At 35.2% G+C, this 27365-nt stretch overlaps 2 protein-coding genes and 2 long non-coding RNA genes across 5 annotated transcripts in view; 1 reads left to right on the forward strand and 3 right to left on the reverse strand.

Moving 5' to 3' along the window:
- Positions 1-17546, forward strand: part of Glut4EF (Glucose transporter 4 enhancer factor) — a 40246-nt gene extending 22700 nt beyond the window's left edge. Inside the window, exons 4-6 of one of the 2 annotated variants that reach the window (XM_081984888.1) lie at positions 39-208; positions 12813-12913; positions 14363-17546. In XM_081984888.1, coding sequence (XP_081841014.1) covers positions 39-208; positions 12813-12913; positions 14363-14720 — 629 coding nt within the window. In that variant the 3' untranslated portion in view covers positions 14721-17546. The remainder of the gene's footprint in view (positions 1-38; positions 209-12812; positions 12914-14362) is intronic. The other variant, XM_081984889.1, reaches the window with a different exon arrangement.
- Positions 86-7353, reverse strand: LOC145732553 (uncharacterized). The gene is made up of 3 exons (XR_014179028.1): positions 6814-7353; positions 6059-6655; positions 86-194 (listed from the first exon to the last, which is right to left on the reverse strand). It is a non-coding gene; the product is annotated as an uncharacterized LOC145732553 (long non-coding RNA).
- LOC145732554 (uncharacterized) lies at positions 12531-13104 on the reverse strand. The gene is made up of 2 exons (XR_014179029.1): positions 12824-13104; positions 12531-12763 (listed from the first exon to the last, which is right to left on the reverse strand). It is a non-coding gene; the product is annotated as an uncharacterized LOC145732554 (long non-coding RNA).
- A 57-nt stretch (positions 17547-17603) lies between the features above and the next one.
- On the reverse strand, positions 17604-27292 carry l(2)k09022 (HEAT repeat containing 1 homolog l(2)k09022). The gene is made up of 4 exons (XM_081984874.1): positions 27068-27292; positions 23968-25148; positions 21179-23208; positions 17604-19747 (listed from the first exon to the last, which is right to left on the reverse strand). Exons 2-4 carry the CDS (start codon positions 25116-25118, stop codon positions 17661-17663), a joined length of 5268 nt encoding a protein of 1755 aa, XP_081841000.1. The 5' UTR covers positions 25119-25148; positions 27068-27292; the 3' UTR covers positions 17604-17660.
- Between the last annotated feature and the right edge of the window lie 73 nt (positions 27293-27365).

The following is a 27365-nucleotide window of genomic DNA, read 5'->3' on the forward strand; positions in this document are numbered from 1 at the left end:
CTTGGAATTCCACAACCTCAACTATGTTTTTTTTACAGCCTTCCCCATGTTTGGCACGTCACCAGGAAGTAGCAGCAGCAGTTCCGCCTCTTTCAGATCAACTCCGTCACCACCACCAAGTACCTCACCCATCAATTCGTTCAGTTCCGCCTCGGACGAAGGTATCGTCATGGATTACATGTTGGAGGATCAACCTAGAAAGAAGAAGGTGAGTCGCTGACCTCTTTTTTTGGGTAAATGGTTTGTAATCAACCGCCTGTCAGCTACCGTACTACGCAACATGCAAGGTACCAAAGATAACGGAGTCTCTTCCTGTCTTGTAAAACCAGTTGGTATGAACGATCGGTGCTAAAACTCTTAATACAACGCCTAAAGGTTACGATTACATAGGATGGAAGGTGATACTTTCAGATTATTTATCTGAGAGCTAGATTACAGCGATTTTTATTTCCTCCTCCCATTGTTTCGGGCTATTACAATGATAGGGTTGAGCAATGCCGTGGCCGTCACCTTTTTTCTTTGTAACCTTCGGAGATGATCAACATACTAGTTAGAAAAAAAAACGGATATAAAATGCAGAAACCACTCAAGTTAAAACCCATATAGTTCATTTAATAAACACAAATGCAGAACAATGGACTGTTTTAGCAAGAAAACATATGTAAACGCACTCATTTCCCAACTAAAAAAGGATCTAAGTGAAACCTTGTCATGTATGCGATATTAATCAAAATCACATTGAACTTGCTGGAATTTTCTTCAGCAAAAAATGTCGAAACAGGTTTTCTACTTTAATGTCATAAAAAATATTTATGAATCCCAAGCACCTCCTTTATTTTTAGGTTGTCCATGGTCATATTAATTGCGAATCAAGGTTTTTTGTGAATAAAGCAAACTAGCAACTTGCGTTTTGCGCTGGTAAAACGCGGAAACCTTACACTCGACTTTGAAGATTCGTATCTAATTAAGTAGGCACAGTGAATGAAAATGAAACCTTAGTAATTTGCAACTTTTGATTTCCTTATTTTAGGCCTTGTCAATCAGAAACCCGGCAACTCAAGTCGGTATATGTTATTGAAATTACAATAACTTTCTAAAGTAATTTTGAGACATAATAGTAGTAAATTTATAAAGTTTTCAAACTCGTAAGCTTTTTAAAAAGAGGACTTTCTATCATTTATTGATGCACACAAATTTCTAGTCTTTTCACAATTTTCACATACAAAGTGATATTTTTGGATATCCCCCTGGAAGGAGCGTAAAATTCTAATGATAGTAACATCTTGACATAAATAAATTCATGCTATAATTTTAAAGAAAAATACTTCTTTGCATTTGATAATTTCTAGAAAACTTGCAATTTTTGTAGCTATATCTACAGAGTTAGTCACCCAAACCGGTCATTAAAAGTTTATAAGGATCCAATATTAATAGAAATTTGAAATTTTGGAATTAAAAGAAATTTCATGAGTGCTGTTTTAAAAATATTTTCATCTTTTTGACACTTCCGGTTTAACCGGAAGTTTACGCCAACTTGCTTATTTTAATTAGAACACCCTGTATATTATTATATTTTTGAATAGTCCTATCGATTTCAAATATTTTTCATGTATCATAACCTATATCTATCTAAAACGATTTCGAGATATTAAGGTTTGAAAAATGACACTCATCAGGTTTTTAAGTGTCATAACTCCTATCCAGAATGAGATAGAACAATATGGATTGCATGTTTTTGTCTTAATTTTTTGAGATCTATCATTTGGTAATATTTTTAATTTTGACAGTAAGAAAAATTGACAACACCTGTAAAACTTTCTAATATCAAAAAGTTAAGATAAGATTCCGATCCTCCAAAAACTAAAAATATCATTTTTCAAACGTCAATATTTTGAAAACCGTTGCAGATAGCTTTAGGTTATGATACATCAAAAATATTTTGTTGTTGGTGTTCCATTTAAGATAAGCAAGTTGACATCTACTTCCGGTTAAACCGGAAGTGACAGAAAGATGAAAATATTTTTAAAATATAGCACGTTTCGAATTTATCTTACTTATATTCTATATTTAATCCTGATACACTTTTAATGAACGGTTTGGGTGGCTAACCCTGTATATGCGCCTTCGAACAGCTTGATATTGAACTTATCAAGTATCAATACAATAAATGGAAAAAGTGTCTTCTTTCCATTAAGCTTATAAGTTGGAAAATCAGATGAGAGATTCCCGATTTATTCGTAATTTTTTACATGATTTCCAGAAATAGGAAAAATGCAAGAATGCATAATTACTATATTTGTGACTAACGAAACCATCATCAATTTCCAGCAGTTTTCTCAGGCTGTCCTGTCTAGTTTCTGAAATACTCTCCTTTTTGGTCACTCAGTATATAAAACATTCTATAGTATATCAAACAATTTTTTATCACCCTGTATGCATGTGATGATGAATCTGCTGAACTTCTAAACTCAATCTGTATTCTCTCACATCAGAAGTTAGAATCACATTATAAGGCTTCGTCTTTATTTAACTTTTGCATAAACAACAAATCATTATTTTGTCTAGGAGTGTCGTAAATTTTCTACTAGGATACAAAACAGGAAAGTGACGGCCACTATGAAAACATTGCATAAAAATGTTTCTCAATGAACAGATTAAATAAAACTGGGATTGCTTAACAGAAGCGCACTTTCACTCAATCGTCCGGAAGAAATTGCTGGGTATTGTGTAAAGTAGAAAATTTTTTAGATGGTTTTGTGCTACATTTTGTTGCTTTCTACGAGAACGCAAACATCGAACCTCTACACATGTTTGTTTTGCCCGGGAGCGGAAAAGGCCTTCCAATTCGAATTGGGTCAGAGAAAAACTTCAAGCATTTAGGCCTTTGAGTGTACGTGTATATTAAGTCTAATTGACACCAATTCAGTTCTGTAATTACAGTTTTATAATACGTGTGCATAAAGAAAAATGTTAAGTTAGTGCACTGCTATTAGTCAGTAGATTAGATTAGGGCTGGTCTATAAGTAGTAGTCTACACACGCATTAGATTTGCTTTTGCGTTAAGGAGAGGAAACGATCATGACGCAAGAGCTAATAAATTGTTTGCCTTAGTATTTTACGTTCGCATCGCTTCTTGCTTTTATTTTCCAATTAATATATATGAAAGGCAGGAAATGGCCTCCGAACACGAAACTATTAACCCACTTAACAAATCGCTATGCGTTCGATGTCGGTTGCAATCAACACCTCCCTGTTGGCACAAAAGTAGATTGATCTATAAGAACCGGTCCTGGATTGTTTGAAAAATCCAAAAGTTATGTCATCTACGTCAATTTGCCGACAAAGTCCTTGAATACACCTTACTAAACATGTAATTAATCATTCGTCAACGACTTTGAAAGCGCCCACACCCATTTTGCGGCCTTGGAACCGGCTCTCAGTATTCGCATTGAATTTCGCTATTTCACTTCTGCACCGATTTGAAAAAAATCAACGTTGCCGCCGTCATGATCACGCAAATTGCGTGTAGTGAGATCTGATCCATTAAAGGTTAGGAAGGTCGGAAAAAGCCGGCCGGCGGAATAGTTAGCTGGAAGCTAAAATCGAAAATTGCGCACGAAGTTGTCGGTTTGCGTCAGCATCACGTCATTTTACACAGTTCACATCGAGAAGTAGAAAAAAAATGAAACAGCACGGGAGTGTCAAGTTCTCGGGAACTAGATACGTCACAGTGAAATTCAGTGAACACAAAACGATAAGAAAGTTGCTCGTAAATTGTTGAAAAGGCAGTTTTACTGCCCTTGGACTTCTTGGAAGCATTATTGACAAGTTCACTGGCCTACCCTAACCGTGCTCCACGAGTCAAAAGAGTAAGTGAAGTTTTGGTACGGATTGAAGACAGAGTGTAGTGAGACTAAACTGACTGATTCCATTGGTGGAAAAGATATTCTAACCTAACCTTAACCTAATTATTTGTCCAATCTCCTGGAATAGAAGTGTAACGTAGGGTAGTAGTAGTTATGTAGATCCTCTTCCTAAAATAATCTTTTAAATTCTGTGACATGGGGATTCTCAAAAATTAGAAACTTTTAGTTCTGCGTTTAAAGATGGATAAAGATAAAAAGTGGTGGTGTATACTTAACGTTTAAAATATACATCCAATTTAATAATGATCAATTTCATTGATTCTGCCTTTAAAACTTGTTTGAGCACTTTACCTTAATTAGCGCTTGCAAAATAACAATTAATTAAAGTGGCGCCCGAGCAGTATTTCTGAGGTATAGACTTCTCAATAATTATTCTCAGAAGAACTAATTAGTGTTCATTTTCAGATGAATGCGAATCTAAATAATGCAGTGTGACTTAGTGTATAGCAAAACCTTTTTTGTCGAAATGTTTACAGAGTTGATGAAACATGTGGATTATCCATTATGGGATGTTTTTGTAAAGTCTTGAAGCGTTACAGGGTCGTTACAAACAATGTATCCATTAAAAATATAAGGTGTTGTTCCTAAAAGTTCAGTTTTCTTTTATGGTAGAGGCTAAATAAAGACAGTGTTGCACATCTTGGAACGTTTGTCACTCATTTTATCTAGAAACTTGCTGCTTTTTCCTTCTTTACAAATTGAAAGTTGTTCATATCATATACAACCAACTAAAGAGATGCTTGGGTAAACTATGCAGTAAAACCCACACGTTTTGATAGAGGCTAACACCAGATGGGTTTTTATTGGTTTATATTTCAGTTTACACCAGATCTAACGTATTATTTAATTGCAAAAACATTTCAAAACTCTTTTAGTAACAAATCAAAACTTTAACAAACTCCTTACGTGTACCATCCTGTGAGAATTGCTAATACACTGGTAGTATTGTATTGGATGATTACCAATATGTTTCGAAAGCATACATAACTAAACGTAGGTTTCAATTGAATTAATCTCATACATATTGTATGAATCTCTGGGATTAATTTCGCTATCTAAACTATTCGCCAAAAAGTGTTAGTAGTATGTTTTGTAAAAGTGGTGAGTATCAATTATATGCCAAAATGATTTGAAATCATTCTTATATTTGATAGTTTTACTGTTATCCAACGGTCACAGAAAGAAATGATTGGCGGAATTTTTTTAGAAGAAGACCAAACTTAGCAATGCAGCATAAAACAGCAAATGATGCAACTGGCTGTTACACCGATCATCCAACATTATCTAGGATTACCAAATAACAAGAGAGTCATACAGAAAATCTATTAATTTGCTGGAAGATTGTCTTCTTTACCAAGATGTTTTGTCTTATTAAAGTTTTGTGCTTAAGAGTTATTTTGAATCTCTAGGATGATCTGATCATGTGATTTTGCATGAAGTGCTACTTTGGTTAATCTGAATAGCAACTATTTCCCCTTCAACTGTATCTCATGGTAATTTCAACTATTCTTAAGTTTTAGGCATAATCTTTTTGTGGTAAGACATTCCTAACTTGTTGGAAATAAGAAGTTGTTTCATTAAATCTCTCTACAAACAAAAACGAACTTCAGTAATAGCTTCCTGTCTGTATAAATTCAAGTGATTGAAGCTTGACAATCACGACGATGATGCGGCACAAAAAAACCAACCATGTGCGTATTTTTTCCGCCCAGAGCAATAAAATTTTTCGTGCCAATTATGTAATTACACCTTTAATGAAATAACAGTGTAACTGGCGTCATTTCTTCGAAATCCTGCCCGTTTATGGAGCCCCACTACGTGGCAAACATGTTTTTCCCACAGAAAACGAAGAAGTCTATTTTATCTTTGAAACGCAAAGGCGATTGTTTTTGCGGTTGCACACACTGCATAACATTCCTCAATTGTTTTCGATCAACAATCTTGGTTTACCGCGTCATATCATGCTCTAAAGTCCCGAAAACTTTACCTTTGCCTCTTGCAAAACAAAAACCAAGGCCGGATTAAAATGTACAGTTTTGGGGGGAGTTCAACGTTCGCGAATTTGATCGCGCTGATGCTGATGGCCAATCGCTTTTTTATTGAGCGAGGTCGTAAAGCTTGATCCACATTACCTTATAAGATGCAGAGAGTGTGTACGAAACGAAATTGCGAGTGACTCAAAAGTTACGTCGTAGATTTAATGGGTTGTTGATGTGCTGAACTAATAGTAAACAGACCTTATTCACTACTCATTCGTAAATTAACACTGATGCATAACTATACGCTCAAAATTCCTGTTTGTAGACACGTGTCCCACGACGTAGAGTTTGTTTTTCTCAAAATTAAAAATAAAATAGCTGGCACTGTTTTCTATATGTATATTGTATAATCTTCCTTTATTGGTTCTTGATTATTTATCAACACACAATGCAGGAGTCTATTTAAAAACAGTTTACTTGAATTTGAAATTAATCAAGGGATTTACATCTTTTAATTTGGTTAGCAACACTGATGACCACAAAAATGATCAGCCATTATTAAGTGAATTTATTTATAAACTTGAACAATTTCACACCATATTCGATGGCGATGGCACTAGTAGAAATAAAGGAAGAAAGAAAGAAACCACAGACAAGTGGATCTTTTCTACCAATCCAACCAATAGAGTTCTCTATAGTCTATTGTAATGAGCTGATGAGTCTTCAAAATGTGGAGAGTGTTCGTGAAATCTGGCAACTGGTTTAAATGCTTTTGAGGAAAATATATCATTTAAAGGGTTAGCGACACTGATCTCAATGCATAATTAAGTATGACAAGAAAAATACTAAATAACAGCGAAACTAATATTGGAATACTATTTATCATGATATCACAGAAACCAACTGACCTTTGGATGATTTCAGACTGTTCAAAAAGTCTTGGTTATGCCCTAGTAAACATTAATATGTACTAGGGGCGTTCCTGATATGTCAATATAGGATGTTATGTTCGTCCCATATGATCCCACTAGATTAAGTCCTATTGAGACACTAGGGAGTAAATTGGGATCATTAATAGACTAAAATTGGATCACGTTGGGACTTTCTGCTTACGCTCTATTTCTTAGTACTTTACTTCGAAAAATACTAAAGAAAAACAGATAAACACCGCTATTGAATTAGCCGGAACATCACGTTCGTGCGCAGCAGTTAACGGAGATAAACAAATTGGAATCGTCCTTGCAAAACTATACACGTGCCAGCATTTAAAAGCCGCGGCCATGAAAACAGTTGTTAAACAATATCTTGTTATGATAATCCATTATATATAGGAGCTATCGAAACAATTGAGCGTTTGCGACTAAATAAGTGAGAAATTTGCTCTCCCGAGCCAGTTTTGTAGAGTTAGCGAAGGTCAACTACTCCGCGTAAAACAAGTATAAACAAATAACAGGATCTAGAAAGGACTCGGAAACTTATAGGGTGTGGCTCCCTGAGACAAGTTAACCGTTCGAACATATCCAAACACAAAGGTCTTTGTATTGTCGTATTGCAATTAAATAGTACACATGTGAATACAATTGATAGATAACGACCGTATCGAAATCTTGTTACCAAACAGTCTGACGAAACTTATAGATAAGGAAAAATGAGACAAACAAAGGCGACCACCGTTCTTTTGTTATTTGTGTCGTGGCAAAAACAAAAGAAATGCCTGCGACGAAAAATCGAAAAACAAAAGCAAAACGAATCCGAGTTACCCTTGGCCAACGCGGCCTACTATTCCAGGTCATCAAACCCATACTTGTTGGGATGATGATTCTATATGCCAGCCAACGACCTTCGTTTGTTTTATCCTGTTTGTACACGCTCTATCTGGTTTGAGAGGGTATACCTGCACTTTTATATCCACCAATCAAATTGTGCGATATGTTATTGCTCCCCATTGAACTTGTCTCTTGCCATTTTTGGTCCATCAGGGTTATTTACCTTTTAGCGGTGTCGTGACTCATTGGTTCTGATTATCGAGGATGTTGACATTGAATCTTAAGACATCTAGGTTTGGCAACGTTGCCAAGCCCTTTTCGACTCCCCTATAGTGCAGTTGATTATTGAAGCCCCATTAAGTTGCGCTGTCGCTACTGTACACACGGAAAAGAAGACCAATTTTATCTGGTCAAGTAGTGATGAACTCGTTAACGGCAAAACGAAAATGATAACTTTGCGGTCCCGAACACCAGGTTCGGCCGGGTGAACGGCCGTCCTTCGAAGGCATATAATTTTATAAATAGGCGATGGTTTCTTGAACCCAGGATATCAAAATCACGTTCCACTCTTAATTGGCATTGTTTCAGCAGGTAGTTTTCGATACATTTCCCACTTCTTTGATTATTCAAACTTGTATTGATAATAGCGATTGGATTTCAAAACAGTTGATGCTATTTAGTGGTTAACTAAACCATGTTTTGAGATAGGAGTTTGAAAAGAAACACAATACCTTCAGTGTAAACAGCTGGAAAATATCAAACAGGGTCAATGGGTGTTTCATAGGATAAATAACGATTTAGTATAGGAAATAGAGAAGAGTTAACTGTTGATTCTTTCTTCCAATCTTAGTACATATTTTACGGTGTTGCTTGATATAACTGCTACCAGCTGATTGGCCATCTTTTTCGGAAGTTTGTGTTCTTTTGTCTTCTGTTTGTGCTTTCTGTCTGAATTTTAGAATATTTATTACAAAAACTTCTCTTCAGTCTGGCAACCTCTGATGTTCATACCATTCAAAAAGGATTTCAATCAGCTGAGGAACTGTTTCTAAAATAGTCTTCTTTCAGATGTACATCCTCTTTTTAATATCAATCTTAAATGCAAGTACTTTATTTGAAAGTTTTGGTTATTCTAATACTAGCTTCTTTGCCAAACTCTAAATAGTAAAAGTATTATACAGGGCGACCTTCTTAAATCAACCCTCTAAATTATTGGTTTGAGACAAGTATACAGTATTCTTTGGATAGCCTCACAAGGAAAAGTCAATTGGTGTCAAGTCTGAACTGCGGGGTGGCCACACAAGTCTAGAGAATTTTGTTGTTTATACTTGGACTATTATTATAAACCTTAACGTTAGGTTTGTCTGTTTTTTTGTCTCTCACTGTGTAGTAAGTAAATCTACTAAAAGTAGTAGATAATATTGATGCCGTTGTAGAAATGGTCCTTCGAACATTTAGCATAGACAAAATGCATAATACCACACAACCCTTTCTTTATTTAGAATAAAATGGCTTGCAATCATTCATTGTCTTTGACATTTAATAATAAAAGGCTGGTATGTATATTGTTATAGATAATATTTGATAACTAGTATTTATACCTGTATCACACCATATATCATTCTATTTGTCAAAATTGGTGAAAAACGCTGTTCTTTTAGTACCGTTATTGATTAAAACACACAGGTAATATTACCATCATTATGGAGGTATTAAAATAATATACCTGGGCTGTTACGCCACATTAATCATGTAACTTTATAAAAAATATTAGATAACTTAGGCATACACGTTGGAGAACAAAAATAAACAAAAGAAAACCTGTTTGCGGTGTCTATAACAGTGGATACACCACTGACACCTGTTCTTGGATCAAAGAAGTGCAGTAAACTCCCAAAAGTAAAAAATTCAAATCGAGATCATTCGAAACGACGTAAAGGCACGCATCCGTAATTTTGGGGGCCTGCTCTGCCAGCGGAGGCCAAAACACGGTGAAGACGTGACGTCAGTCACAAAGAACTATATACAGAGGGAAGGGAGAGACTGGGGCCGTTGACCCTTCAATGTTTACATCGCAATAGGGATGGCCCTGAAGTGCAGCCGTACCAATGCGACGTTGTCAATGTCACACTTCTCACATGTTTTTCCTGTGTGTTTTTTCCTGTAATCTCTCTAATGGAGGTGTGTGAACTGGATGTTAGAATAAAAAAAAATTAGATTGATCGGGAAGTGGTTTAAACCTGATAGTCAACTAAAAAAAAGAATGGCAACGACGCTTCTAAAGAAAAGGCGAAGCGTTTGTTGTTGTTTGTACCGGCTTCTTGGGTCCGGGTACCACCACGTGGTCACTCGGGGCATTGACTTTGCGCCTCTACGATTTACGCGCCAAAACCAGGGGTGGCACAACAGTGGCGCCACCGGAATTCACATTAGAATGAAACGCGATCATTAAGGCGATATCGCAGCGGAGGAACAGGAAGTACACATATATCCCGTATCAGTATCGTTCTGCTCAGTTTCTCCGCGTTTCACATGTACAATCTAAACATAATTATACGTTGGCGGTTAATTTATTCTTAGGGATATACCGGCCGGTATATGAAAACCATCACAAAACAAAAAAGCGATCATGAATTCTTGCACGTCAATGCTCTTCCTGAATTTAAATCGAATAGTACCGGTTACGCCTCTGGGAACGGTCCGAAGAACTCCTACTAAACCCGAGCAACAGGTACTAAAGAGCACAGCTGCACATTATCCCAGAACTTCGATGCAACAACCCCAAGAATTTTTTGATACGGTTCGGAGACTTGGTTCAAGGCTAAATCTTTTTTGTTCCCTTTTTGGTAGTCTGGTGGCCAACAGGTGATGTCTAGCTATTCAATAGTGTACATAAGACCACACCTTACTAAACTGATTAGAATGATTTAGTTTTCTCACACGCGAATACGCGTGAGTAATAACGGTTTTGATATGACGAAGTCCAACTCGAAACACGGCAAAATTACAGACCTTGTCGACATTTTAATAACAGCAGAACGGTATTGCAGGCCATGTTATCGCCACAATTTCATTTCAATCTGACGTTGCGCTTATATGAAAGTATGTTACGTATTGCAGGATTTCCCATAGCGCTTTCAGTAATTTTCTTTCAAGGAATTTACTCTGTAATGGCAAATTATACTGAAGACAAAGCTTGTGCAATATATACACAGATAGCATCATGCCAAATGGTAATAACTCTAATCAAGGTTCAATAACAAGACTTATTAGCAAAATAGATACAGTAATTCAAACTAATGCTGTACTTATTTGGGTTCTTTGTCGTTTCTACAGGAAACTACTGGAACAATGAATATTGCAAATATGGGAAGAACTTTTATACCAAAGTGGCACAACTTTTAAAAGAGCAGCTCCAATCATAGGATTGCACACGAAAGTTGGAATGATATCTACAAAAAGGGCAGTCACAAAAGATTTGAATATACACCTTATTCATATACTATCTGTATTTAGCAATTTTGAATCTGTACATCATAATCGTAGATCAGATCGAAATTTCAGACTCAATCAAGTCAATCTTTTGCATCAAACCGCAGAGAAAATGTATTTTCACGTTTGAAAAATTAGAGCAAAATAGTAATAAAAGTAAAAATCTACTGATTTCCTTCATCGCTTACTGCCAGTCTCGTGTCATTTAAATCTTTTCCGACTAATAATATGAACGTGACCTAAATAGTTGTAATAGAACTAGCTTCCTTTAGCCCCGCATCATTTACAGACCAGGATTGGATTGTATTCCTGCGACTGTTCCAAATGTCAACGAATTCAAGCTGATTAATGTTTATATCACTGGTTTAAAATTGAGGACATATTTTACATTATTCAATACAGTCTGCTAATATATGATATAGATTAGAGAGACTCAGCTTCTTTCAATGATGCTATCTTTCTGATTAAATAACGTCACATTGAAGCAGAGATTCTCTCTTTCAGATAAATAACTCTAACTTCTCTATCATTTAACGAAAGGAGACTAAAATCTAAATAAACATATGATGTAAGATCAGCATTGACCTAAAAATACGATGCGCCTACAATCTACTACACAGACTCGAGCATATCTCATTTTGCAATAATGTTGGCATTACCACATACTATCATCAACTGCGACGTGGTAAAACAAATAATGAAGAAATAAATACACGACTATGAATTAATCATTGGCATAGATATCAACGTCTGTGCATATTAGTGAAGAGCACCAACAAAGAATCAGCGCATTAGATGAAGATAACAGGTTTGTTTGCTATACGTCTCACTCTAACAGCGCTGACTGCTGGATCGCTAGATCATGCCTCCGGTTCGGCCAGGGATCGATGTGTTTATAGACAAAGCCACGTGCTTGGGCAACGTTGCCATGTCCTCGATCATTTGTTTGATGACCCCGATCAATTTTTAGCGAAAACTCTTCGGCTTCTTTTTAACGGTGTTAGTGGCACATAGTTTTAACGGTACTTCTTTTCCAGTGTTGGTTTATTACATTTGAATAAAACAGACGTTGTAAAGGTACGCTAGTAACTGTTTATGTGACGTAGTATGCGTTCATTTCCTGATAATCAAAAGTCAACAAAAGCTTTCCATCTCAAATTCGGTCATAATAACCAGACTAGGATGATATGGTTGAGGTTCAGCTGCCACTCACTATCATAAATGTCAACCCCGAAGTCTGACCGCGTAATTTACGGCCCGTGTAACAAAAAGTCCCAAAAGGGGCTCCAGGCTATAATTTTCCTTTCTGTCACTGTTGCCCTGAAACCGAATACTAATCAAGCGGGGCCTGTACATAATGTCACAGATTAGCCAAACGTCAAATAAAATACAGAGGAAAAAAACAAAACAATCATCGCGTAGAACGATATAAAAAGAATGTGGCAACACAGGATAGGAACCGCATCAGCAGGGACAAAGGATTCGGTGGATTTTGGTCCTTGCGATCCATTGCTCTAAGGGCGAGTAGAGCGCGGCTCTATTAACGCGACGTTGCCGTTCGTTTTAATGTTCTTGTTGCGGAATCCATTAATCAATATCGCTGCAACAAAACCCAACACCTATTAAAATTTTTTTCTTTTTTGTTTCAGCAGAACATTACCCGCGTTGTATTCCAGTGCACGTTCAGGGGTTGCACCAAGTCTTCTCACACTAACGATGACATTGAGAGTCATGTGCGCAATGAGCATAAGTAAGTACATTTTTCTTACTAATCAATTTAGCTAGAAATCTCAATTAGTTTTAATATATTAAATTAAATGTCTTTGACAATAAGTGATTCGATGTCAATTTGACATAATATTTTTAATCGAGGGTAATTTTTTGAAACTTAAAAACTGTAAACACTGGAGCTTCTATAAAAATAAACACATTAATTACCAATTGCAACTACTTCTGTTTAGTAATTGAAAAATCAACTAATTCGATTTTTTATACTAAAAAATTGAACTAAAAATATTTGAAATAGCAGCAATATGGCAACGTCGGGTAAACCTGAGATTAACAACTGTTTTTTTAAATGCGTACACTCATTTAGAGCCGGATCAGAAGCACGTGACTTGAGATAACGCAAGCAATTTTACGATCATATGACAGTTTGAATGGTCATTATACGGAGCTAACCTTACTTGGTTTCGAAGGACCAAATTAAAACCGTAAACGTCAAATGTCTGTACTGAGTTGTCGGCTTGTGCAACATTTGATTGGCTATATGGGCGCATCGACGTAGAAGTGGACATAGCCAATCATAATATTATTAGATTTTAATTTTAAATTCAACTATCAACAGCTCTGGTTGTAATAAATTTTAATTAAAACCAATGAATACACAGAAATTTGTCTGATGGTCACAATCACACGAGTTCCAATAAAAATTTGCTGTTTTGTTAGATTTAAAGTAAAACTGAATAATTTTCTTAGCGCCAGTGATCATAAATTGACTAGGTCCTGTTTATTTATTCTGATAATTATTTAAATTACTCAGTCGTCCGGACGTTGTTTTTTAATAATCAGATATCATCAAAACTGGAAGTGAATTTTCTAGATGAATGGTTATGTAACCTTTAATCGACCGTGCCCAGATCTGGTAAACTGGCGTCCAATAAGGAACAATCCGCCAACAAGCCAGGTCGAATTAATAAATTTAACATTGGCACGCCCCTGCCAATTTAAAAACATCACCCAAGGCTGTACAGTAGCATTATTACCGGCAAGCTCGTCCGAAAGAATTGCGTAATTTATAAACAATCCTCGGTTTGCATAAACAATAGTGAACCGCGGCATAGACGATGATGCCAACAATAATTTTATATGGGCTAGTAGACTGTCTGGCGTTTGATTTTCAATGTTTAAATATACATAATTAAGAAAAAAGTCACTTTTAATTGGTTGGTTAATCCGGCTTTTACGACGCAAAACAGTCACGCACCGACTCAAGGTTGGCGTCATCCTGTCAGCCTTGGACCGTTAGTAGCAAATTCCGGTACTACCGAAAAAGCTGCAGCTAGTTGTTGACCCTGAACACCCGAAAATACATTTATCCGTTATACACGATATTTTTTTTAATTATCTATTACCTAATAATCGACGCAACTACCACAGCATTCCAAACAGCAGATTTAAATAACAATTTTTTTTTCAGTGTATCGCCTAGAGAAGAGGAATTTTACTACACGGAAATAGAAATGGGCCTAACGAGTCCCCCGCCCACATTATCGCACCGGGACATGGCTCGTCCGCCTCACGAGGACCCTGACTACCAGCGTCAACTAGTGGGCAACATCCGTCAAAGCTTAATGTCCGTACCCGCGCCTATTCCTCAAAGCCCTCACAAATTTCTCAAACTGTCACCACGCCCGCACAGCCCTAAAATGCCCAACTCGCCGCGTCGAGTACGAGGAGAAAACAAAAAGTGTCGAAAAGTGTACGGCATGGACCAAAGGTCCCAATGGTGCACTCAGTGTAAATGGAAGAAGGCTTGCTCGCGCTTCGGAGACTGAACAATTGTCGAGTGTGCGCTGTTTGTAATTCAACACACACTGGGCCGTACCGAGCCCCCGATCTCAATCCTTTTTGACTAGAGTACAAGAGACTTTAATGGTTCCGTGTCGTGTTTAGCCAGGAAGTACACTAATCCCAGATATATGATACCGACCAAATACTGTTTTATACAGGGTGTAAGAGCTGAAGGTTCGTGTGATATTTCTGTGTTAGTAGCTGTAAGAAACGAATCACTTGGGGCGGACGCTCTTACATCTACGGTATGGTTTGTTGGGCCTAATTACGTTTTCTGGATTTTTTAACACCAATAGTCAGGCTATAATATCTACATTTTTAAAAATTCAGTGACAAATATCCTAATAGTAATAACAAATATGGACAAGCAGTTTAATTTCTGCACTATTGTCTATACAAGGTAAAAATGTGTGGACAAACTGCTACCACAAAGTTTTTGAAGCTTAAATATGACGATTTAATCCAAAAGTGAATAATGTCGCAGAGAAAGTCAAAACAACAATTTAGTTACCTTTTATCGGTTTATTTGTCCTTTCCGGCTCTTTCAACTCTTGGGAGGCTGTTCTGGTGTTCTGCCATATTCTGGTTTTTTATTTCTGGCGATTTTTGCCAGTCTGTAGTTTTCCATCCTGGAAATATGCTCATTTCAGTAGCGTCTCCTAGCTCGTGTCCATCTAACCACGTTCTGTGGCTTGCATTCCTCCCTAATTCCGTTGCTCCTTTTGATCCCCTGTATCATTTTTAGTACTCATTTTATTGGTCCCCTCCATCTTTTTTGTCTGTGGTTACTCTTACCAGAGATATACCTTTTTTAGATACATTACGCCAGAGAATAAGAATATATTTAATTTAGTAGTATTAAAAAATATGGTACTTACTTTTGACACTTTGGATCATCAAATTAACGCCTCAAGAGTATTGTGGTATCATTTTTTCAGCACATTTTGTAGATCTCACTGGTCTACAAAATAAACACACCCACAAATTAATCAACAAGCACTAGGTCTGATAAACACGGAGGTTGGTCATGTTTCAATGTGAAAAGGAAGATGAATCGTTTAATGGTACTTATATAAAATTTGCCTGACACTGCCAGATTTCATCAACCTATAGTGCATCTTCCTGGGCTAAAAAATAATCGTAAAATCGACTGGATAACTGTTTTTTTTTTTTAAATATACACTTGTATCGTTTAAGGTTTTAAGCAATCATTTTTGTATTAGTAATTTAAGGATATTTTAACGTGTTTGTTCGTTATTATTCGCCATTTTGTGGAAAGTTTTAGCAGTTCACGGTATTGTTGATGTCTCTCCTATGTAGTTGGAGTAAATGTTTGTTTACCAGTCAACAACAATCGGTGAACGATACATTTGTAAATGATAATATTAATAATATTAAATAGTAAGAATTATTGATTTAGTAATGGTGTTCTGTTCGGCAGATTCGACTTTTGGCAATTTGAAAGCCAAACGTCTCATCCTGTATAGTTTATGTACAAGACGATCTCAAAAACGATATTGTGAACGTCGCGCTACTTTACCTTAAAAAATACCATAAACTGGAGGTGAACCTCAAGTTTCTAGATCGTAATAAAGCCATAATAGAGTGCTCTATTTCATCTCTCTCTCTCTTTTTCACACTATGTAGGTTGTACTTTACTCGTCCAAAGTCCTGTTAGCCGACACGTTTTGGCCGGGTAAAAGTGAATTAACTGCCATTTTAATAATGTAATCTTTGAAAAAAGGCTTTCGGTGTTTGTATAGTTATCAATAAGGGGCAATATGGCTCAATATATGGTTTTAATGAGATTTTCTATTGTGTAATTTTTATTGTTGAGTAGTTTTTATTTTGTATTATTATTTTTGTTAATATTAAATATTTATTTCAATCTTCATGACAATGTTTTTGATGCTCTCAGATTTCGGTCAGTAACCTTTGGCATTCTACTATAGTGTATACACAGTTTCTCAATCAATTATTACCATATTATAATAATCAAAATAATGTTTGTTGATTTTTTTCGAGCAAATACATCAACAGAACTGCTGAAATGAGTTTTGTTTATTATTCCAGTAATCAAAAAGATGTACATATATTAATGTTTAGTGTCGTTATAAGAGTATATTATGTTGCATTAGGATGGTTCGTTTTATTAATTATTGCACATATTTTATTCAGTGGAATTTGCAATGTTCTTATAGTCTACCTCAGTTTTAGCAAAAATTTGTTATTATGGCAGTAATTTTTCCAGTCGACAATGAACACCATTCGAGAAACATAATACTGTATAATAATATAAAATAGTATTTTTGTATTCAGCGTGTATGCGTATTAACATAGAGACGTATAATATATTTTTTGTTTTGCCCTGTACGACAAAAACAAGGAATATCGAGACGAATCTTGTACTTTTGTACACACTGAATATACATGATATTTGAAGCATATAGATTTTAAAAAATACCAAATCACGCATGCGCTGTACGTTTCTTTATTTAGATAATTTATTTTTCAGAGTATTCATATACATTATACCTTCTGTATTTTTAACGTTAATTTATTTGTTAAGTTTTGCATTAAATATATGTCTATATTATTCATTAAGGATTGTAACTATAGAGACCCATATTTTAAACCGATAGTTTCTATACATAAATATTAAATTACTTATGTTAAAGTCGAAATAAGACGATTATTAAGATTTTTGATTAAGGACATAATTATCGTAAGTGTGTATCGGAGTTATTATCAACGTAAAAAACGATTTTTTTGATTAAAATTTATTAATAAAAAGCGTATCTATTATCGAATTTTGAGTTTTAATATTCCCCCACTAAAAAATATGCGAACCAAAACAAAAGAACAGAAAAATATCAAACTTTATTCAATATTCTTCTTCACATTTCTCTACTATTACTATACAACTAGAAATATTTTTGTAAAGGTTCACCCAATACTTTTTCCATTTCACGTATCGCCTTCTGGCACGAACGTTCCACCCTTTCATCCTCGTCTTCCAATAATTCCGCCAAAAATGGAATAGTTTCAGGCAACAAAGGCATAAAATCTTCCCGTAACTTCGACGCCAATTCGGCCAAACAATGCAACGCAACCAAACGAATTTCCGGACTGGAATTGCGCATTTTTAGAAGAATTTGATAGTTCATTTCTTTCCATAAACCATCATCTGCAACGGCCACGGCAAACTGGACAATAGTAGGTGTGATCAGCTCAACATTGCGTTTAGTTAAGGAATCAATTCCGTCAAAATCTTTTTCCAGCAGGTCAACTAATGGTTGCATAAGCAATTCAAATCGGTCCCGGTTTATTAGTTGTTTGTTGTCGTAAGTAAATACGACTTTAAGAGTTTTTAAAACAAAATCTAACAGTAAAGAGGTGGTTTCAGTACTGCTGTCCTGTTCAGGAGAACCAATACTACGTAATACATCTGCAATACTGTTTAGTATAGTACTAGCAAACAGTACAAACAATCCTTTTAAGGCTAAACCAACCTTCTCAGACAAATGGTAGAAAGTAATTAGTTTGGCGGTGTTATTCCCAGATCGTACACCCCAATCAAAAAACTTCAAATACAAAGGCCTGAACGTGCTTTCGGATAATTTGAGAGTAAATACAGTGACAGTGTTCACCACTTGGCATTCAACCAAGTTGGCTATATCAATTGAAGGACTTTGGGCACAACGAAACTCCAAAGTTTTAAGAAACAAATTGGTTAAAGTCTGTAGATTTAAAGTAGCATCAGAAGTATTCATACTGGTTAGCTGTTCCTCTAAAATACCAATAAGAGCCACAACCGCATTGTAGTATTTCTTGGCCACTAAAATATCATAACACTCATCAATAGTGGGTATCAAAACTCGGGCAGGAATTACAACTCCAATTTTCTTCTTAATACCATTTAACCTGGCGATCAAAGGTTGGCATTTAGCATCATCAGCTGAAGAACTCCACTTACTAATCAAAACCGAACACTCGCATATAATTTTCGTTAGATACGGACTCAAAAGAGATGCAAAACTGTCTAAGAACTTGGTGGTGGCCGTTACAACACTAAGAAGAAGAAGACTGGAAGTTTCTTGAAACTTTTGCTTTTTCAAGACAGAAAGAAACGCTGGCATAAAAGATGTTAAGCTTGATAACGCATGTCCACGTAAAACTACACACAACTCAGCCAAACACAAAAGAACTGAGGCCAGAATATTCCCTTGGGATTTCCCTGAACGCAATATATTCCCTACAAAATCAAGAACTGGAACAAACTTCTCAGGCTCCTCAGGCCCTAAACTTTTCACTATAAGTTTCACAGAAAGTAAAGCGGTTTGCACGAGTGCTTCGTGGTCACTTGGAATTTCATCTTGTTGTGCCACAGGCTCGATAATCAACAGAATTGGTTTGGTAAGAAGAAACAACTCATCCCTATCTTCATCTTTCAGGGTGGAAAAATCGTTCTGAAGTTTGGTGTTTAACAACTCCAACGCTCTTTTTTTCACCGTGACCATACTGTGCATTAAAAGTCCTTTGATAACCAGTAAAAACATACGAGATGTTAACATATCATTGACACGATCCAGCAAATCATAACTGTGATACAACACAGTTTTCCAGTAAAGTGCTTGAGGACTGTTGGTAGAAGAATCGCAAATTTTTTGTGTCCGTTGTATATACGATAGAACATTGATAATAAGTTCTTTATAAAGGGACTCAATGTGAGAGTTATTTCGTTCAGTGTACACTTTAGACATCAAAGGCTTTGAAGACAGTAGAGTGGACAAAAAAGTTATGATAAGGTATTTAAAATGCCTGAACTGTTTGGCGGTGTAATTGTTCAGATATATTAAATACTTATCAGACTGATTTGAATGAATTGCAATTTTATCGTCCGGCAGATTGTTGAGGTATTTTGTTAAGAGACAACAAGTGTTGAGGACCACTTCCAAAGAAAAATGGTTGCAGAGTTCTAGGGCAAACTGGATTCGTTTTGATGGCGCATCTGAAATCAAGAAAAATACAATTTTTTATGCAAATTTAAGCCTTTTTAAGTTGTATATTACTATAAACGTAAAATATTCTAAATGTTTGTCTGCCTTACCGGCCTACTTTTCAAAACTTGTGCTAATTGTTACAGTCGTCCTCCTCAAAGTTAATGTTTCCTTTACATATTCACTTATTTGCAAATTAAGGTCAACAGAAGCTTGTAATAAAATTCGCTAATTTCTTGCATTTACGAGTTTTCAACAAGGTGCTTCTGGCCTACATTTTAAGATTCTTACATGTACAAGGTAAACTATATTTCAAGATTAGGCAAACATCATATTACCATTTTGCTGTATGGTGAAATCGCTTAACATAGAAATACAGTTTGAAATTGAACATTAAAATGCTGGACTTGCCAGAAATGTCAGAAAAAGCAACCAAATATAAAAAATTCAAAACTTCCAGAACTATAAGAGGTACAGTGGTGAATTTATGTGTGAATTACTGCTAAAACAGTCAAGGAATTGTCAATTCTACCCTGTCTCCTTCCCTGGTTTTCACAGGACTGGAAATTTTAAAAAGCCGTCCAAACAAAGAAAAAACAATTTCTCCGGAACTATGCGAGGTACAGGGAAGAATTTTAGTGTCAATTATTACTAAAATAGAAATAATATATCCAAAATTGACAGTCATACCCTATCTCCTTCTCTGGTTTTCACAGGACTGGACTTGAGAAAATGACCCAAAACGCAACTAAACACAAAAAAAATCTATATTTCCAGAACTACCTATAAGAGGTACAGTGGTGAATTTTAGCGCGAATTATTGCTAAAACAGACAGGAGCAACAGATATTCAAAATGATGATTTATTGATCCCTTGATCCTTCCCTGGTTATGTATTCTACTAATAGTCAATTAGCTTTATTTTCAAGTAGATTGGACCAACTGGAGCCGATCGACAATTATTAGAAATGTATGCGGGATTGAAAATCAATCCGAAGTAAAATGACAATAACACATTAATAAATAGATTATTGCTGTATTCGACATGCAATCTGCAAATGCAGAGAAATTTGAATACCCAGTGATTCTTAGAGGTTAAATATAATTATCGACTTTTTTCTTTAGATCAATTGGTATCTTTCTTTGATCTAGTCCAGAAGAAAACAAAATGAATATTTAGGAAAGTAATTACTACCTGAACTTTTGCTTGAACAGCTGCTCAATTTCAAAAGTCAACAACATTAATAAGTTTAGATTTTAGTCAAGACATATCATAAATAATCAAAAATCGTTAGCCATTAAGCTAATTACTATGCAGAATACTGCTCCATTAAATTCACCTCAAATTCAAAATTCTAGAGATGCATATTGTAGATTATTCAATTACATGTTTACATTGACAAGCCTCAATACCGAGAACAAAACTAATCAAATTTAACTCACCTTTTTCCGCCTTCTTCTTATCTCTGGCAGTCTGGAAGATCTCAGCTTCAAGCAGAAACACCAAAAACAAGTAAAAATTCTCCTTAGCATTGACGTGATTCAGCAACTGATTGTAGAGTGATATTCTTCTATGTTCAGGCACATCAAGTAAAGCGTCCACAAATACCCGTAAAACTTCACTTATGGTGGTGGTTTTCTTCTGATCGATCAGAACTGGAATAATCGTGTTGACGATCTTGGATATAATTTCAAAACTGTAAGCGTCGTCATGTCGAACTAAGGTGGAACCCACAAAGGTGAAGACGGTCATTACGTGTTGTAATACGTTGCTGGGAACTATTTTAGCCGCGTGGGTCAAAACTAACAGGGCATGATAGTGAGTTTGGGGGTTTTGTGAAGCTCGAATACATTGAATGACTAGCTCAATATTAAAGTCCTTTTCCGAGAACTCTTTGTAGTCTAATTTGCTGCAAATTAGCAAAATTAGGGCTAGTGCCAGTTGTTTGGGATACTCCACAACTGCCTGTTCCTCAAAATCGAGACATTTCTTCACAATGTCGAACAGTACCGGTAGAAGTACCTGAGCGTTTCTGATTTTCTTTTTATTCTGTATGAACTCCAACAAGCAAACTCCTTTTTTCCAAGTTGGTGTGTCAAGCACTTCTACTGTGGGAACTAGTACTCTTTTCGCTTTAGAGTTTGTAGGCCTGTTGAGCTTAATTTCACTCATTGCTGTGAAAACATGACACAATGACTTCGCATTTAAATCTACGTGTTTGAAGATTTTAGATGACAGAGCTAGAAATTCAGGGTCTTCAGATGTAATAGCCAAGTTGCATATAGTTTCCAGTAGGTTTGCTGTAACTTCTTCAGGTAGAAGCATGTAAACATCTTTGGATAATTGCCGAAGAAGTAAAGTACGAAATTGACATGATTCTCCTCCAATTTTTAAGGCAAAATTTTTCTGTAGTACGTTAACAAAAAATTTGTAAGTGTACGAATCAAGAGTTACGTATGGTGCCACAGCTTGATCCAATCTAGTGGTTACGTTTAGGGCAACTTTGGATTCAATGTCGTTCAATTCAGATTTATCTTTGAAAATCTCCGTAAAGTACTTGCAAAGCTTTTCAGTCACCTCCAGGTTGTTAAACTGTGCCGTAAACTTTAAAATTCCATTAACAATCCATAGGGAAGTATCCGGAGAACAAGCAGTATCTAAGAGGTTAGAAATAATATTTTTTTCTTGTCCTTTAGCACTGGTTGTTATATTAGCAAAAATTGTAGGAAGTTGATCATCCTCAGCCAGTAGTTCATCCTTGTAGCTCAGAAATTTGGACAAAACCCACAATACATGCTTTTGACATTTCCTTTGAGTTAACTCACTTATTATACCCAAAGTGGCTATTCTCACATCATGATTTGTATGTGATAATAACAACATCAAACTAATGAACGTTGAAAAATTCCTCACTGCATAAGTTTCACAGATAGATAAGGTGGTTTTAATTGAGTTTAGTAGTTTCTGCAAATTCACCTCTTCCAGCAAATCAGTAGCACAAATATGTAATACGTTATCCAGATTATCAGTCATTGATTCAATCTTACTTTCAAGAGATCTGAGGATAGTCTGGTAGTAGTGAAATTTATCTGGATGATCAGCTTCAAGTTTACTTAAATCACTTTTAACACTTTCCAAGTCATTTTCTAAGTTCACATTTAACATCATTCTATTGCTAATTTTTAGGATTTTATTTAAAACCACAAATGTGGATTCTGCAAAATCAGGTTTGCTAAGCTCAATATTTGACCACATCACGTTAATTGTCTTAGACTTGGATTTAGGTATTGACAACTTAATAGCTTTCATAATTTGTTCACGATGTTGTGTGTTATCATCGTTGATAACTTCCAGAATAATTCCTTGGAAGAAAGTGTGATATTTGGTTTGAAGCTTGTTAAAAATGCCGAAGATCCATGGTTTTAGTTCTTTGTCCTTTAAGGCTTTTTTATCCAGTGTGTCCAGCAGAAAACTAGAACAAATGATTTAAGAGTAAAATAAAGATAGATTACTCTAAAAGCATTAAAAGAGACTGAGAGAATATGAAATTTAGGAAGTAAAAGTAAGTACATAATTAGCTGCAAAATGCCTGAAAATCTCACATTAGTTCCAAAATCAATTTCTTTAGAAACTATAGAAAATTCAACAGCAAAACTGTTAAATTAGCATTTACAGAAAACCTACTAAATGGGTAAACTAAAAAGGTCTGAAAAAGATGAAAAGATTCACATGTAGTTGAGTTTCTTGGAGTTATACTCTAAACTAGATTAACAGAAGAGCAGAAAAGGTGAAAACTAATGTTTTGACAGTCACAATTACAGTAAAACTTGTGCTTTAAATTCAAACCTGGTGCATTGGATTTACATCAGAATAATAAGCCTGCAAACCACATACTTCATATGGCATACAAAAACAGATTACTAGGATTTAACAAACAAGACAGTAAAAATGTAATAACCATGGCTTCAGATCAAACCTCCTATAAAATAATAACACACAGAAACTTTTCTATTATCATTTGTCATATTGACAAGAGAAGTATAAGCCCATTTAAATAATAATGATTCAATTACTTCATACTAATGCAAATGGTACTTTTTTAAATCAATTTTCTTCTATAAAACTTGCTGTAAAGAGGTAAAATAAATTTAAATATTCGGGATTTCAGTATTATCAACCCTTAATTCAACTCTTTGTACCCGCATAAAGAAACACTATAAAATTAACTCACCTTAACAAAATTGAAACAAAAGGCTTATCAAACTCCATTTCATCCACAATTTGTCCAATAAAACTCCGGCACAAACTTTGTTTTTTGCTAATTCCCTCTGCAAGAGCATCCTGAGCTACAACTTTCAGAAAAGAATACACACAATTGCCATTTGCGTGTAGATACTTTAAACACTCAGGCAGCCACTCTGCATTTATTAACTGGTCTAAAACTCCAGCTGGAAGTTTGTTGTACTGGATTTGAAGTTGATAAATTAAAACCAACAATAATGTGGTCTCAAGTTTTAGAGATTTGCACTTTAAATCTGCAAGTTTTTTAACAAACATGTCCAGTAACTTATCAGATACGGAAGTCTTGGACAGAATTTTAGCAATGATTATGTATGTTGTGGAAGCAAAGTCTGGTACATCAGTGTTCAGTCCGTTGAGAATTAGCGGCATTAGTTCAGTAAGAAAAGGTTCTCGCACTTCCTTTAATGTTTCTAAAGCTCCGCATAAGGTTGTGCAATAAAAATTAAAGTGAACAGTCAGAACTTGACTGTTGTGTAATTTCAACAGTTGATTAAGGAATTTGATTAAGCATTTCACAATTCTTGTGTTGGACTGTACTTGTTTGAATAAGGTAAGCCGGTCTAATTTTACGCCAAACTTCTTGGATGCGTTTAAGAAATTAAATGGGTCTCCTTCATCATCAAATTTACACATTTGTATGATACGTACAAATATATTTGATGTGTAGAAAGGAAGAATGGCTGTAATAAGATCAGTGTGGTTAAATTCATGGATTCTATAACGGAAGATTAACCATTCCAAGCTTTTATGCGCGGAATTAGTTAAAATGTAGGGACTGACCATAAATAAGAACTTTCTCACAGTTTTGTCAATTTTTTTGTTGCTCTCCTGACTTTGCACATTTCTGTCCACCTCTTTTGCAGTTACATGAAACAAATTCTTGCCAAACTGTTCAAAGTTTTCATCTTTATCAGTCAACTGTTGGAATCCTTCTTGTCCAATTTCAAATATGACATCTCCACTGATTGAGGCTGCTTCTCTAGGGTCAAATAGAAGAGATGGTCGTTTTTTCGTATCTTGGAGGACACTAGTAGATGGCACCGCCAATTGCCGGAGTTGCGCTGCTAATGACGTCGACATTTTCAAAGTCCGCTTTCAGTTCAGTTACACCTTAAAAATTATTAAAAATAGATGGTTTAAAGACAACTTAAAAAAAATTATAGTTGTGTGCAACATCTGGTGACATCTGTACTCAACTCTATGAGTTAGAAAGTACAGATGGCGTTCCAAAATCTAGGAACAGCACCATTAATGCCGCATCATTCGGTAAACACCGATCTGATTGGTTGAAAATGGTGAGGTTTTGTTTTTTGTTTATCAATCCCAATCAGATGTCACCAGATGTTGCACACAACTATCATTTCTGGCATCCAGTTGACTATACTGGAACGAAGGTTTTGTTCTTTGGTTATCAAGCCCTATAGCCTCTCTGATGAGCCGTAATACGGCGAAACCGGTCAGAAGATTGGGATTGATAAACAAAAAACAAAACCTCACCATTTTTAAAAAAAATTGTTATAATATATTTTTGTAGTACTGAAAGAAAGAATTACTACATTTTATAATTAAGTACATATAAAATGTGGTCAATTTTTCTACCTAAGTTTGCATAAGCAGATCAAAATGTAACATCATCTGACAATTTTACTATAGTTGCTCTGCAATTGTGATTAATTGTACCCATGTCACAAGTTGCTACTCAAACCTGCTCTAGTTACATTAACAGTCAAGAAATGTTTGCTTTAAGGACCACTAGAAAGAGACTAGAAAAACTTTATTCAATGTTAAAACATTTAAATAACAAAATAGTAATTTCAGTCAAGTATCTGTCCCATTTGTAAAATGTTATAGAAAATTCTTATAACAGGTATCACAAAAAGCTTGTCTTATGAAGTGATGGTGGATGGTGGAGTGGATGGGATTTTTATAGCAAGACAATAATATTTAAAAATAACAACCAATGTTTTGTTCAGAACATAGAGTGGAGTGAAAAATTGTGTTATATGTTATTGATATTCAAAACTTATTTTTAATTACCTACTATTTTTACTATAGGTATATGAATACAAACCAGTACCAATTAGGCACCATCAAAAAGAAAAAGCCACAGACAGCAAATAACTGAAAAACATAGCAACAGCATCTGGCTGCTCTGAATGTTGTTCAGAGTTCAGAAATCATTTCATTAGAACAGTTTATCATATTGCATGGTTAATTCATAAAAACTAAAAATCCTTGTGCTACCAAGACCATTAGAGATTATCTTAGTGGAACATTTCATTTGCTTCTACTACTTTGGCCCCATGGACTTTCCCCCAAATTTTCTATTTCTCTGGGATTACCTGCCATCAAAAATTTACAGCAACATTTCAATACCAAATAAGGGGTGATATAAGCAAGTTTGAAGATAATCACAAAAAAAGTTTGAAGAACTGATTATCAGCTTGAACTTAAGAATTGCGGTAATGTGAATTTTTGCTTTGTCTTGCTTACTCCGAGGCTTACTCATTAGAAAATGGGGGACATTTTGAGCATTTAGTGTAGTAATTGAACTAATTGACTATGAACTAATCTCATGATTTCTTACCAAAATTTATTAATAGTAAGAAAGTAAGATTTATTTTAAACAAATAACCACTGGTGTTAGGAAAACAACAAAATCAATGCATTGTGCTGTGTTTTTATGATAACAGGGAAAAATTAAGGTACTGTTATGTTTAGAAATTAAAAAGCCTGATGGCATAGTGAAATGTTTAACTATACCATAAACCTATTTAAAATCTTGTTAAAAAACCCTGAACACCTAATTGGGAAAATTAGTAAGATTTTACAACTTTAACAATTCAGGAGCTTATGATAACCTCACCAACAACTTAATACACAAAAACATATTACTTTAAGAATATATTGCTATTATTATTGGAATTTTAGCCCAGTTTATAGCATATTTGCTAAAATACTTTTGTTGTTATGTGGGTAGTGTTACCATTATCCATACTAAATTCATATTCAATTTAAAAAATACTTACAGTTTAATTAGAAGTTGCACAATATACTTTACTAAGTTATTTAAAGTTTATTCATTGCAGTTTACAAATCAAAATGAACTTACAACTCAACCATTTAACAACGTGCAAATTTAAGGTTATGTCATCGATGGAAAAGGAAAACAAAATAATAAATAGAACGTTATCACGTGACTATTTTCAAAATATCGAATATATTATCACGTGGTGCATCTTACACGCTCGCTTATTGACTGCACAATGCAGCGCCCTCTATAAGCAAGGTCTGTAAAGTTACTACCTGAGTTGTAATTATTATTCT

The sequence above is a fragment of the Ips typographus genome, linkage group LG8 (genome assembly GCF_016097725.1).
Source record: "Ips typographus isolate SLU linkage group LG8, UJ_Ityp_2.0, whole genome shotgun sequence".
NCBI classification, from domain to species: Eukaryota; Metazoa; Arthropoda; class Insecta; order Coleoptera; family Curculionidae; genus Ips; species Ips typographus.